Here is a 15,908-nt window from a genome sequence, read left to right on the forward strand (position 1 = left end):
TGGAGCAGCATGTTGCAGGTTGTGTATGCTGTACGTTAATATGGTCTCTCATCATTAACGTTGTATGATATTGACATGCAATAAAGCGTTAATGACAGCACCATGAGGACTCTTCTGAGGCTGAAGCGGCAGATACCAGAAGGTGAGATACGTTTTAACAACATTTCATTGTGTTCTATACAGTATTTAGTTTTAATCAGAGTGACTTACAGCGCTGTACATCTGCAGAACATCACAAGATTGTACAGCAGTAAACGAGTTGATTTGACAGATGCAAGATTTTTGAACCTTGAAATTAGCCAGAGGTTACAAATGTAGTAATAACTGGTGATTAGCAGCAGTGTTCACAAAGCAGCAAATGCTTGAAGACTTAAAGGGATAGTTCACCCAAAACTGAACATTTACTCACCCTCATGTGGTTCCAGACCTTTAAGTTTCTCATATAACATTATATTGTTATATTATCCCTACTGAAAAAAACAGCCTTTTAGCTGGTGAACCAGGCTGGTCTTAGAGGGGTTTTGGTCACTTCCAGGCTGGTTTCCAGCCATTTCCAGCCTGGTCTTAGCTGGCCAGGCTGGGAGCCCAGCCAAAACCAGCTATGTCCAGCTTAAACCAGGCTAGTCAAGCTGGTTTTAGCTGGTCATTTTCCAGCCTGACCAGGTAAGCCCAGGCTGATACCAACCAGGCTGGTTTAAGCTGTTTTTTTTATGTAGGGATATCTTAATATATTCTGTTAAACACAAACGCTATATTTTGACAAAAGCTAAAAACCTGTAATCAAACATAGTAGTAAAACAAATGCCATGGAAGTCACTGGTTAACCGTTACAGATTTCCAGCTGTCTTCTACATGTCTTCTTTTGTGTTTAAGAGAAGACAGAGTGGACATTCTGCCAGAAACATACATTTCCCTTATAAAAAATGTGACGGCCTGACCTTTATGCTTGTCCTCCTCAAACAAATCATACAAAAACAAGCATAAAATCATACAATCTAATGATAGAACGATCACTTTCAGCTTCTCCTTCGTCACAGGATCAACAAATACACTAATACACAGGAGTCATAGTCTTAAAGGTGTATTGTACACACTTATTCTTAGTTGCATTCACGTTAAGCTTCTTTGGAACATTATTTTTTATTTATCGTCCTAAATATGATTTAAATTTGTCTATAAAAGATATATTTCTGTATTTCTCTGCTAATGACCATGCTCTCGATCTTATTGTTAATTTTTTTTTGTGTTGCACTGTAAATTTTTTTATATACATAAATAAGTTCCTAAAAGCAATACCAAGAATAGTGTTCTAGCTGAAATGTCATTCAGTATTGAATCTCTTAAGCTTATTAATAATATTTTTCATTCTTTTATAACCTGTTTTAACACATTTTATATTATTTGTTTTTATTTTTCCTACGCTTGTCTATTTTATTCCTGTTTATGTAAAGCACTTTGAATTGCCACGGTTTATGACATGTGCTAAATAAATAAACTTGCCTTGCTTAATAATAGGATAAATAAGTTTCTTAACTTATGATAATCATTTTTCTTAATGATTGAGGCTTTGTAAAGTTTTTTTTTCTTACTTAATTTTTTTATTATAGTATTTTCTCTTCAATGCAGTGATGTTATTATTCTTGTATTCAATAAAATGTGTATTGCATGCTATTTATATTAAATGTAATGCAAATCTGACAGGACTGACAGAAACATGGGGACAATTGTAAAATAGTATTTATTTGTAGAAAATATGCATGTAATTTCATGTTTTTATTAATTGATGTGAATGATAACAACTTAAACTGGCTATTTCTGAAGTATTTTATTTCTAAAAAAAAAACGTTTTTAGCATAACACATCTATTAAAGCTGTAGATTCAATTGGGCTGAGGACAAGGACAATGATAGGGTTTGTACATTTGTAAAGTGTTTTATTAAAGGAAATAAATCTGACAACCAAACAAATGACACATTCCTGTACAGAAATCAACTGTCAGTCCATTTTAGACATTTTTTTTAAATGAAATAATTTTTATTCACTGTATTTATGTTTTTATTTGAAGGACAAATTATGTATGTTTCTGGTAAAATGTCCCAGAAACTCTAACAGGTTTGAAAGAAGTAGCCTGAATGATGACAGAATTTTCATTTTTGGGTGAACCTTCTCTTTAATAGGCTCTTTATTTTCAAAAATGAACATTTTCACCTTTTAATCTGACCTGGCACAAGCACAAGATGTTGATTGAAAATGATGTGACCATTTATAGGCCTATTTAATACTGTACAATAAGCTTCCATTTGTTAACAGTTATCAATTTAACACTAGTCAATGTAATGATGACTATATAAGCATTGTGTCAAGACATGGTCCTTGAGGGCTGATGTCCTGAAGAGTTTAAACTCCAACTTGCCTTTAATTAAAAGCACAAGCCAAATTACTTGTGTAATCATTATCAGGCATAGGATGACATTAGTGTTGAAGTTCTCAGGAAATACACTGACATTATTCCAGTAGATTGTGCTGCTGTAATTGCTCCAAAGGCTGGACAGTTAAAAGTGGACAAAAACAGTACAACTCTGATGTGCTCAGAGCACCCTTCAGCGAGTTTTATCAAAATTATGAAAATGGATTCAAAAAGACCAATATCTACAGATCTGGCAAGTGTTTTAGTCATTTTGGCAACCATCCACTGTATCGATATGTCATATTAATATGTTGTCTTCATTCAGGTCTATGCATAAGACTCAGATATAACCGTCTTTTCTGTGTGATTTAAAAAGAATAATGTATAGTCTCTTCCTTTTGTGAGAAATGACATTCAGTGCTGTCTATTATAGTGCTTTGGAGGAATTGGACGAAACGATCATGCTCAAACTCCTCCATCAACAAATCCATCCTTAAACATCTCACATCTAAAATCATTGCCACGGGTCCAATTTCAGTGGCTGAATACATGAGGGAAGCACTCACCAATCCAGTGTTGGTATGTATCAATGTACATGTGCTCTTTGGAGCGTATATTAAAGAATTCTGAAAGTGTATTTTATTATTACAATTAAAACTGGCAAAAAAAAAGTCCCAATCAATGGCAGTCTGTATTTGAATTGTTAAATGGTGCTTCTTAAAGTAAAGTGCCAGATTCTTGACTACCCAAAAAGTAAGATTTTAATAAACTTCTGCACAAAAGTGATACAAAACTATAGTAATTGTCCTTCTTTTACTTCTAAATCACATTATTTCAATTAACACTCACCGGCCACTTTATTAGGTACACCTGTCCAACTGCTTGATGATGCAAATTTCTAATCAGCCCATCACATGGCAGAACTCATTTAATTTCAATGCATTTAGGGTTGTAGACATGGTCAAGATGAACTTCTGCAGTTCAAACCAAGCATAAACATCACAACCATCTCTAGGGTTTGCAGAGATTGGTCCGAAAAATAGAAAATATCTGTCAGCTATGAACAGGAAACTGAGGCTACAATTCACTTAGGCTCACCAAAATTGAACAATAGAAGTTTGTAAAAACATTGCCTAATGTGATGAGTCTTGATTTCTGCTGCAACATTCGGATAGTAGGGTCAGAATTTGGCATCAGCACGCTTTGGGCCCGTTAGTATCAATCGAGCATCGTGTCAACACCACGGCCTAACTGAGTATCGTTCCTGACCATGTCCTTCCCTTTATGAACACAATGTATCTTCGAATGGCTACTTTCAGCAGGATAACACATGTTATAAAGCGTGAATCATCTCCGACTGCTTTCTTGACCATGACAATGAGTTCACTGTACTCAAATGGCCTTCACAGTCACCCGATCTCATTCCAATAGAGCACCTTTGGGATGTGGTGGAATGGGAGATTAACATCATGGATGTGCAGCTGCATGATGCTAACATGTCAATATGGAGCAAAATCTCTGAGGAGTATTTCCAGTACCTTGTTGAATCTATGCCACGAAGGATTAAAGCAGTTCTGAGGCCAAAAGTGGGACCAACCCAGTACCTGTAAGGTGTACCTAATAAAGTGTATTTTTTATTTATTTTTTTAAGCACAGATTTTTGAAAATAAGATTAGGTGTTCATATGACTGTCATGAAAACTTTATAATCCTGACTTGACACATCATGAATATGAAGGAGATTTTATGCATGCTTATGACAATTGTCTTTAAGTGTCTTTGCTCAGTTGAGTAATTTTGAATGCAAAGATAACACTGTTTGAGATTTCCTTGATATAAACAAATGCATCATAACAGGTCTTTGCCTTTATCATGACAACTTGATATTACCAAGAAATCATAACTTGTCATAAATATGTCATAATCATGGCCAGTTGTCACGTTTACTGCACTATTACCGCATTTTTTTCCCAAAACAATGTCCATTTTTCATCACGCTCGTTTTAACTCAAACAAAAACACTCTATATGTAGTGCAGACACTTGCTTTAAAAGACATCACCAAACCGCTACATTACAGACATGCACTAGTGACAGATAGTTATCTGCTGATCCTTTACCTCCAAGACTATGAAGCTAAAAACAAACACTGCAGCAAACAACCTGCTACATACACGCATACTATTTTAATAGCATTTTGCTATTTTATTTGAAATTCAATTACATTTCTTTTAAGAAAGAAAATTATTTTATGAGATTTTGGTTTCCGCTAATTTATGTAGCATTAATACGCATATTAGAACGATATCTGAACGATCATATGACAACAAATCTTCATATTTCCAAACTTTTGACTGTTAATGTTTAAATCCATAAGATAGAATTAGATAGCAGGTGCCCTTCCACCAAGGATCAAAACTCTTTGTTTTTGTTTTCAGGGATATTATGTGAAAAATGACATGCTTGGAGCAGGTGGTGATTTTATTACGTCACCAGAAATTAGTCAGATTTTTGGCGAGGTAAGCATTAAAAAAAAAAAATGTCCACTGATAAACTAAAACACATAAACCTAAGAGGCTTTTTCCATCTCCAGCTTTTGGGAGTTTGGTGTATCAGTGAGTGGATGGCGGCTGGGAAATCCAGTGCGCTTCAGTTAGTGGAGCTCGGACCAGGTAGAGGTTCATTGACCAGTGACATCCTGAGGGTAAGTACTCCAAATGATAATGCGCTGATTTTGGGATCATTGATAAAAGGGGTAAAAAAGGTTGTTCTAGAAATGTTCATCTCGGTCTTTCATTCAGAACAAAAAATAATTAAAAAATTTGTTGAGCTGAAGAGTCCATAAGTTTCTTTTCCTTCATCTGAGGCATATTAGTGCTGCCTTTAAGTGATTTGGCTCCTTTGGCTGTTGATTTTAATTTTTAGCACATTATGGCGTTTAGTTTTCCAGTCCACTGATCACAAATAAAAGCACAACTGAGAAATAACTTGTATTGTCCGGCAGTAATGATAAATGGGTAAATAAATAAAAGAAAGTAATGGAGCAGTGGCAATATTAGAGGACAGGAGAGCAAGGTTTTTCCCCTCACTGGCTCTGGGGTCACAGGCGGTTCATATGCCAAATAAACCCTATTGGGTCAGAATTGAAATCTAGTTTTGTGGATCTAGGTAGAGTTGGGCTTTTCTTTGTCCAAAAAAATGAATGTATGCATGTCGGGAATGTATGTAGTGACGTTTTAATATATTGTGTGTTTTATTATACTATAGAAGCCTAAAATCCATGAACATGATAACTGAAGGAATCCCACTGTAACGGGTAATGAGTACTAGAAGAATCCAATATGCAAGTAAAACTACTTTATTGACACAGTCAATATAGCAAGTGAACAACGTCCAAAACGAAAAAACAAACAAAAAAGGAATAAGGTATCCCGCACAAACATGGATTGAGGAACAGACAGGAACAGAGTAGCTCTGGGTCTCAGACGGATCTCTGTGCCAGTGCTGAACACAGACAGAGAGCACATTAAAAAAACCAACAACGAACTGACACGAGACAAGAGACGCACTGTCCAGATATAGCCGAGATTACAAGTCGCAGCTGGCAGGCCAATCAGGATAGCATGACTCTACATAGCATGTGACATAACACTGACATAACAGACACACGTGGAACACCAAAACAAAACAAAACCATGTGACCAAACAGACACTCAGCAGTGCGCACACACCTACAACCGTGACACCCACAGGTTGTAATGAAGACGACAACCCCCATGATTCCAAACTCTGTCACGACATGCACACTATGGCAATGTTTGTTGTAAATACACGCCTCCTAGCATTGAAAATTACATACTGTGCCTTTAAGAATAATAGTTCGTTGTTGTTAATTGCTATGAAAATATGTAATTTAATGTATCAGTTACATGGAATGGGTATTATCCCTGCTGAAAAATCCAGCTTAAACCAGCCTAGGCTGGTTGGCTGGTTTTAGCTGGTTGACCAGCCTGGTTTTAGAGGGGTTTTGGCCATTTCCAGACTGGTTTCCTGCCATTTCCAGCCTGGTCTTAGCTGGTCAGGGTGGAAAATGACCAGCTAAATCCAGCTAAAACCAGCTTGACCAGCCTGGTTTAAGCTGGACATAACTGGTTTTGGCTGGTCATTTTCCAGCCTGACCAGCTAAGACCAGGCTGGAAATGGCTGGAAACCAGCCTGAAAGTGGCCAAAACCCCAGGCTGGGCTGGTTTAAGCTGGTTTTTTCAGTAGGGATGGATGATGTTAATAGATGTTTCATGTATATTGATTTAATTATAAACTTATTAACTTCAGTGTAAGTGCCTCAACAAGCTCTTCAACAACAGTGTAAGTGCCTCAACAAGATCAATTTGCTATGACTTATGTATTGCAGACTCTGTATCTAATGTGTTAGCGTTAGCAAATTAGCAGTAATGAATGTATAATAATAGGTGACCATATCATTTGAGGGTGCTGTACAATTTGTTCCATATACACTGAAATGTGACGGTTATGCTTCTGCTCACAGGAAAGTGACTTGCAAATGACACCAAATACAATAAAGAGAACCAAAGATTTATTTACCTTTAAATGAACTCAAGTATATAGTTGATCTGAATTACATTTGAGCTGTGGTTTTCGTTTATGGCAGGTCTGCAGTCAGTTGAAAGGTGTCCTGGGCGAGACTGGGATCTCCATTCATCTTGTGGAGGTCAGCCCAAAGTTAAGCCAAGTTCAGGCTGAATGTCTTACTGGAAATCAGACGCAGACATATAACAATGATCACACTTTTTACCGCAGTGGCACTTCATGTACAGGCCTGCCTATATACTGGTATCACAGGATAGAGGATGTTCCAAGAGGTACGGCTCCATCAAATTGACGTAATGAGACAGATTATTGTAGCTTGTTGTAATAAAATTCAGTTTTTCTTTGCCAGGTTTCAGCATTTTTCTTGCCCATGAGTTTTTTGACGCTTTACCCATTCACAAGTTTCAGGTACTCCAGAAATATTTCAAATATAAATAATGTGTTTATCCTAGGGAACATTCATTTATGTTTTCTCAACATTTATTAAAGTGTAGCGTTGCTGTTGCTGAAGTGATTTGTCTATTTTCTTTAAGAGAACAGAGAATGGCTGGCGGGAGCTACTGGTTGATATTGATCCTGAAAACCCAGGAAAACTGAGATTTGTGGTTTCTCACCGTCCTACCCTAGCCTCCAGCACTCTTATACAGGTGAGGTCTCCCTCCATAGAAATCATTTCTTGTGTGGTTGATCACATCCAGCAGATGGCATTAAAATCAAATGCATTTTACAATTAAAAACAAAAAAACCACAACAAAAAAACAAAACAGTTCACATCCCGGGGTGGAAGATACACAATCTGTTAGATCAGGTTGAGGGGGAGATCCAGGGGGGGCCCCTGCAGCTGGGTGGTGCCTAGAAATGGCACTGATTACAAGAAAGGAATTTACGGTCTTGTTGTGGTTTGCGAATGTGGTTTTTATGTTGATAAAATTGTTAAATGAGGAAATTCTCTTGCTCCGCTATTAAATACAGTCGTATTAAATGTATAACAGTTCTACTGTTGCTGTTGTTCTTGTTTTTTTTACTATGATTTAATATAACCAGACATTTAGGTGATCAATCAACCTCCTTAGATGTTTTCTATTGAATCCATCTATCTATTGACTACAAGATGGACTACAAGTGTCTTCCGACATGGTTGTTTAAGAAATGAGATGCAGTGCATCCTGAAAGTATTGATGGCGCTTCATTCATTCATTGATTTTCTTTTCGGCTTAGTCCCTTTATCAATCTGGGGTCGCCAAAGCGGAATGAACCGCCAACTTATCCAGCACGTTTTTAAGCAGCGGACGCTCTTCCAGCCGCAACCCATCACTGGGAAACATCATGTTTTAAGTTGTATTATGAATATATTTTCCTGCCAATGATTATTTTTAGAAAGATGAAAGCAGACGGCATGTGGAAGTGTGTGCTGAGGGTGGAGTCATTGTTCAGAAGCTGGCCAGTCGGATTGCAGAGGACGGAGGCGCAGCCTTAATTGTAGACTATGGGCATGATGGGACAAAAACTGACACTTTCAGAGTAAGTACCCCATGTAGAATCTCTCTTAGGTGTTCTTGATCGGGGCCTGTGCTGGTTAGTTGATAGCTAAAGGCCCAATCCCAATTGTATTTTTGTACCCCTACCCCTTCCCCATGGCTCTTAAAACAGGGTGTGAAGGGGAAGGGCTTCAAAATTTACCCCTAAGAAATGGGACAGCACTTCAACACCTGCACATGTCATCATATGTCATTGCTGATCTCTTGCTTCATATGAGATCAGACGATCGCGACTGCTGTAGTTATTCCAGTTGTGCTATTTATTTTCAGGAAATCACTGAAGGCATATAACATGTTATCATAACTATACTGCGCATTTACACAGTGGCCATATTCATCTATGTAAACACATGAAAACAACATTAACATTATAGCAGACACTGTAAAAAGCTCATTCCCAGCTACCAGACTTTTCTGACAGGGGATTCGAGTGTCAGAATGTTGTGGGACTGCTATACAGGAGTTATTATTATGGGTTATAGATAGCGAAATTTAGCTGTTTTTTTTTTTTTTTAAGCATGACAGTAAAAGACAAACCTGGTTATGAATATATTAAAACATATGCTTGTTTGTTGTAAAATTTCATAATAATGGCAAAGAAAATACTAATTTGTGAATCTTCTGACTTTCGGGTGCAGCTATGCTGTCGTTGTGGCTGGTGTATGCTGGGAAGTTTTCTTACCCCTTGGTTTCCAGTATGCTCTTTAAAAATCTCTCTTGAGGGCTATCTAGCTCTTCCCCTTAGCCCTACGCCTTTAAGATAAAGAGAATTGGCATACCCCTTTACATGAATGTGCAAAACGAGAGTAAGGGTAAGGAGAAGGCTAGCTGTAGAATTGGGATTGGTCCAAAGTGTTATTGATCCAACTGGAACACAAAGTAGTCAATAAAATTCTGGATCTCAAAAGTCTACTGTTGAACACCACCTCCTGAATACCCCATTAAACAGATAAGTCATCCAAAAATGAAATTCAGTCATTAATTGCTCTCCTCCTGTTATTTCAACCCAAAATAAACACAAAATAAACACACAACCCAACACAAATGAACATATTTCATTAAATCCAACAGAAATCCAACCAATCTCTGACCCTCCATAGACAGCAAAAGTCCTGAAAGCGTCATCAGTGGTTCAATTCTCATTTGATGAAGCTACAAGGATAATTTTGTTAGCACAAAAAAAACAACATGATTTTATTCAAGTTATTTTTTCTTCAGAGTCAGTTCAGGGCATTTGTTCATGTGTTCTGTATGTCACACAAACACTTTTACTATAAAAACAAAACAAACCAGTAAGTCATTTTTGTAAAGGGAGAGACAATTTGACAGTTCACAGTAGTTAAATGGCAGAAATCAAAGCTCAGTCGTTGTCATTAGCTGTATTTGATGTGAAGCAGCATTGTTAGACTGATTGTTGTGTGTGAGATGTCAAAGCATCATGAGGGCGATTACAAAGACGCTCTGTGTGCAGTTTTTTTACAGGTTTGTATTAAGGCTGCACGATATAACGTGTTCAGCATCGATATCGCAATGTGCTCATCTGCAATAGTCCCATCGCAGGATGAGCAACGTTGAGTTGGGATTAGAACTAACTAAAAAAAAAAAAAAACATTCACAGTTCAGTGCACACAATTTGTTGAGTTAATTTCAATCATAATCTATTAGTGTGAAGTGTTTTTTTACTCAGATGTATTTTTTAAGGCCCATGACTAAGAGTTAAAACAATTTGAAACCATAATGGAACAAGAAATGAAAAAGTTTGCCGCTTTAACAAAGATTAATTGAGCTTAATTATTTATATATTTTATTATATTAGTGTTATTTTAGATTTGATCATTGAATTTCTTTACCTTAAAATTATAACATTTCACCAAACATAAAAAAACCCATTTTTTGTCTGTGCTTAAATTTTTGAATGACTTTTTTCATGTATATTTTTGGATATTTTATGCAGATGCACTCCCCTACAAAATCATCTCAATCAATGTAAACTTGTGAATTCTTCTCAAACAGTTACTTAAGTCATATTGTGAAATTATATTCATATCGAAATATACACTCACTGGCTTAGTAGTACCAGGTTGGACCCCCTTTTGCCTTCAAAACTGCCTTAATCCTTCATGGCATAGATTCAACAAGGTACTAGAAACATTTCTCAAAGATTTTGGTCCATATTGACATGATAGCATCACGCAGTTGCTGCAGATTTGCCAGCTGCACATCCACGATGTGAATCTCCCATCCCATCCCAAACGTGCTCTTTTGCATTGCGATCTGTTGACTGTGGAGGCTGTTTGAGTACAGTGAACTCATTGTTATGTTCAAGAAACCAGTCTGAGATGATTCACGCTTTACAACCATGCCATGTTCAAAGTAACTTAAATCACCTTTCCTCCCCATTCTGATGCTCGGTTTAAACTGCAGCAGATTGTCTTAACCATGTCTACATGACTTGCTGCCATGTGATTGGCTGATTCGAACTTTGCGTTAACGAGCAGTTGGACAGGTGTACCTAATAACGCAGCCAGTGAGTGTATTTAGCAAAATACGAAATATTGCAGTGTCAGTATTTTCCAATATCGTGCAGCCCTAGTTTTTATACAATTGATTGCTCTTCCTGTATTTGACGTCACACACCATTTCATTTTCATTACCTTACAATAAAATCTGTACATAAGAACAGCTTGATTGGGAATTTACTGCATTAAAAAAGAAATAGAAGTTGAGAACAGAGAATACAAGTGAAGGAAACGCATGTAAAGTTTTCATCTGCAAAATACAGATATAAAATATCATCTAGTGACATTTAGTGTCTTTTTAAAGCAGGATTTAGCCATTAAGCATGATTTTCAGATAATCGGATTGTGTCCAGCTGTTAGTATGAGTGTGGTCCGGATGATTAAACCACCTTGTTTGCATCAATTCTGCAAATAATGGCCCAGTGTTTAGTTGCTAGACATGATCATCCATTTTGTGTTACTCATCATGTTTTGTTGCTACAATTTATTCTTGCGGCAGGGCTTTAAAGGCCATCAAATCCATGATGTCTTGGAGGCACCTGGCTTGGCAGATTTGACTGCAGATGTGGACTTCAGTTACCTGAGGAAAATGACAGGAGACCAGGTGACCTGCTTGGGACCCATCACACAAAGATCTTTCTTGAAAAACATGGGCATTGACTCCCGTATGCAGGTGAGAATGACAGTACTACTGCCTGTGAACTTCTATCAAAAATGTTGACGTGACGGGAACTGTTTTCTACCTATAAAAAGCCTTAAGTTGGTGTCATATGGATGATGATCCAATATCTTCTACTGGGTTCAAGAATGAGGGAAAATCTGTGAGGATTTGAAAAGTGAATAACATCACAGTTTCTATTTTTGCCACTATTCCTTTGTCGTATTCATTTCTATAGCACATTATACACTACAGATTTACAGAAATGCACAGTACATTACACAATTTAAACATTTCGACTCTAGCCAAGCATGCGAAGAGGAATATTTTCACATGAACGAATGAAATCTTAAAAACAGCCGATTTTATGGATGTTTTTTGTTATGGTGTTGTACTAGAGGCTTGAAATATTCAACGTTGTAATTCTGAAGATGTTTAATGAAATAGATTTCGTTGCCATGAAATAGATGTAAGTTGTTAATGTGGCAATAAGTAAAACTCAATCTTTATTCATGCATTCATTTTCTTATTGGCTTAGTCCCTTTATTAACCCTGGGTTGCCACAGCTGAATGAACCGCCAACTCATCCAGCACATTTTACGCAGCGGATGCCCTTCCAGCTGCAACGCATCTCTGGGAAACATCAATACACACTCATCCACACACTATGGACAATTTAGCCTACCCAATTCACCTGTATCGCATGTCTTTGGACTTGTGGGGGAAACCGGAACCCTCGGAGGAAACCCACGCTAACGCAGGGAGAACGTGCAACCTCCACGCAGAAACTCTAACTCAGTGTTTCCCAACCCTGTTCCTGAAGGCACACCAACGGTCCACATTTTCAACCTCTCCCTAATCAAACACACCTGAATCATCTTATCTTAACATCAGAAGAGACTCCAACACCTGAAGTTAATGAGTCAGATAATGGAGACATCCAAAATATGTACTGTTGGTGTGCCTCCAGGAACAGGGTTGGGAAACACTGCTCTAACTGACCCAGCCGAGGCTTAAACCAGCGACCTTCTTGCTGTGAGGCGACAGCACTACCTACTGCGTCGCCTAAAAAGTGACCGTAAACTTGAATTATATGTTGAAGTTGTTAAACTTATGGTTTGGATTTGTCATCCTCTGCTTTAGGTTCTACTGAGGAGCAGTAATGACCCGTCCGTCAGAGCACAGCTCATCCACAGCTATGACATGCTTATTAACCCTGAGAAAATGGGTGACAGGTTCCAGTTTTTCTCTGTGCTCAACACAGCTCGGCTGGCTCAGAGAGAACAAAGGCAGAAGAGTACAGGAATGCCTGTGGCAGGATTTACTGAGCTGGAGATGCATTGAAAAGATGTTCTGCTGCAAATGTACATGGAACGTACTGATTTTCTGGTTTGTCAAATATATATATACATACACACTTCACTGTGTGAATGTCTTCACTTTTTATTTGCAATGTCAAGTATAGTTTCTTTTTAGAAATGTTGTCAGTTTTTACATAAAGGAAAAATTAAATCCATTATTTGAAGATAAAATCAGGCGTTTCTTGAGGAAGACTGGCCCTGGAGACTCAGCAATCATTTTAAATACGTGTTACTAAAAGTTTCAGAGCTGAAACGTCCTTGCTACTGAAATAAAAGCTGTAATTGACAGCAAGGCCAAACATGACTAGATCCTGAAATGTCCCCATCAATGAATCAGAAAGAGCTTTATTGCCAGGTATGTTCACACATACGAGGAATTTGTTTTCGTGACAGAGCTTCTACAGTGCAACAGGATAACAGAGACAGGACAAAAAAACAGATAATAAATATAAAAAATACGTGTAAAATAAATACGTGTTTAATACTATATACAACGTTATATGAACAGCTGTTATGTGCAAATTGGCATGTAAAGTGTGTGGTTAAATAAGTGTATAAAAGTGTATAGCAAGTAGTGATGTCGGTTCCACAATTATTATCATCAAGTGTTCATGAGATGGATTGCCTGAGGGAAGAAACTGTTTCTGTGTCGGGCTGTTCTGGTGCGCAGTGCTCTGTAGCGTCCACCAGAAGGTAAAAGTTGGTAGGAATAATAAACTGATTGAGTAGCTCTGCTCACTGATTTGCCCAGGCCATAATTGAACTGAGCCATATAGGAGTAATAAACATGCTGTGGAAGATAAAAGAGTGGAGATCTTGGTTGTGGATAAATGATCGCTGCATTAGCTTCCTTCAGATGGTACCCACACAGTGAGATTAACAGAGAGGGTTGAAAACTCTGTCTTTATCTGGTTAATTAGGTTATTATTTGTAGTTTTATTTATTGTAAAACATCATTTAATATTTATTTTTATTCACCTTTTCAAATTCATCAGTAATAAAGAGCTAATAAAGTAGGCTACTGATAGTAAATTTATTTTGAAGAGAACAGATGATGATTTTACCTTTTATCGGCACACTAAAATTAAAATCACAATGCCTTTTTGATATATTTAAATTATAAGGGGTTGAATTTTGTGCAAACAGAGCCTAAACATCCATGTTACCTGCGCCAGCCATGGTTCTTTGTTTAGTTTATAAATACCTTTTTTTTTCAAAAAAAGAAGCCATACATGAATATTTTTCACCCAACATATTAATTAAATCAAAGGAATAACTGGTTTAACACAGCTTATTGTTGACTTTTGTGATGACAGAAGCTGTTTTCACCCAGAAGTTTTGTTATTGTGATTACAGAACAAGTCTTAAAAAAAAAAAAATTCAATAGGATGTTTCAACCTACGCGGTCTTCATAAGAGTAGGGCCATATTGGTTGAAGTGGTATGTCTTTTGAGAGCTAAAATGACTGTGTGGTAATTAAAAAAAAAATTATTTTGTGTTTGTCTTGATTGAGCACACGTCTTCAAGAATTTCCTAAATGCGCCACTGATATTTTTCTTGCTATATTATTGTGATTAAAAACAAAGACTTTCCAGCATCAACTGATCTCTTATTGGTACAACCAAAAATCTAGAGTATTTTGAGTTGTTTAAAGAGGTCTGTCAGCTCAGAGATTTATGCACACAATATTTCATTTATCATTTCAAACTTGACATCAAAAGAGAATCTTTTGTTGGGAATGAACACAACTGACCTGATACACTACATCCAAAATCCATTCGTGCTTGCATATTCCAACTACAATGAACGTCCTGTTAAATCAGTTGTGAAGTAAAAAAATTCAAATCTAGTGTCTATTCAAGTAGTATGTGATTTCAGATGCAACCAAAGACTTTTACAAGCTGGCTAGAAACATCCCCATTCACTGCAAACCCCACAGTGGGGCAATAATGCACAGCGCTGCCTGTACCTGCACATGATCAAGCTTTTCGCTGACAGAAAGTGAATGTAAAAGTTATCACTCCAACTTAAGCCAAACTATCTCACAACCGCAACAGATGTTTATTTGAAATTCCATAGTACAGCCTCTTTGTATGCAAAGGGAATGAATCGTTGAGAACTCTTAGTTGTCAACTGCATATTCTGGTAATGTTTTGATGCTGGTTTGCCGTTTCTTGCTGGACATATGCTGGTCTGACCAGCCTACAGAAGCAAAAAGCAAACTCCATCTGTTTGCCTGAGTTTGGTCCACATTAGATAAACATTTGGCTAATTTGGGTTAGTTTTAGTTAGCTGAAGAGTGATTAATATGGCATTTGTCAGTAATTCTGCTTAATAACATGCCAAAAGAACAGCTTTAAGTCATCAAATTAAACCTCTGCAGAACCCTGTACTAGTTCACCACATATGCAAAGTCAACACTAAAGATAGACTCAACCAGACAACAAGGGACAACAACTCCTGACAGGTGATTCAGAGTCACAAAAGCATTCATTTCTCAGAGATCATCTCTATCTGGACCCACAACCTCATGGGCCTGACACAAGAACCCCTAACAGGCAAAGATGGAGGCCAAAAGACTCGAAATGGCTTCTGAAACACAAGAAAGAACAGAAACTGCAAATTCCAAGCTCTCAGACAAAGATGTCGATAAAAAAAACTCATGGCAAACTAGATCCAAAAAGATTTGACAAGGCCTTCTCTTTCTGGTCACACCTCTACATACACCCGTCCCCCCTCCCTCCCCCTCACAGCTCAGTACATCACAAAAAATCCTGTCTTGATGGAGCATCAACATGACAACCTCGTACAGGACGCCA

The 15,908-nt window shown here is 37.4% G+C and overlaps 1 protein-coding gene across 2 annotated transcripts; it reads left to right on the plus strand.

The window, feature by feature from the left end:
• On the plus strand, window positions 1-13,146 carry ndufaf7 (NADH:ubiquinone oxidoreductase complex assembly factor 7). 2 transcript variants are annotated; one of them, XM_056481308.1, is made up of 10 exons: window positions 1-142; window positions 2,841-2,986; window positions 4,844-4,924; window positions 4,999-5,109; window positions 7,075-7,285; window positions 7,363-7,421; window positions 7,547-7,660; window positions 8,391-8,534; window positions 11,570-11,743; window positions 12,872-13,146. In XM_056481308.1, the coding sequence occupies exons 1-10, from the start codon at window positions 103-105 to the stop codon at window positions 13,070-13,072; spliced, it is 1,281 nt and encodes a 426-aa protein (XP_056337283.1). In that variant the 5' UTR covers window positions 1-102; the 3' UTR covers window positions 13,073-13,146. The 2 variants fall into 2 exon arrangements, with proteins under 2 accessions (XP_056337283.1, XP_056337284.1); XM_056481309.1 differs by having other exon boundaries at window positions 11,570-11,674.
• The last annotated feature ends 2,762 nt before the right edge of the window (window positions 13,147-15,908 follow it).

The sequence above is a fragment of the Danio aesculapii genome, chromosome 20 (assembly GCF_903798145.1).
Source record: "Danio aesculapii chromosome 20, fDanAes4.1, whole genome shotgun sequence".
Classification (NCBI taxonomy): domain Eukaryota; kingdom Metazoa; phylum Chordata; class Actinopteri; order Cypriniformes; family Danionidae; genus Danio; species Danio aesculapii.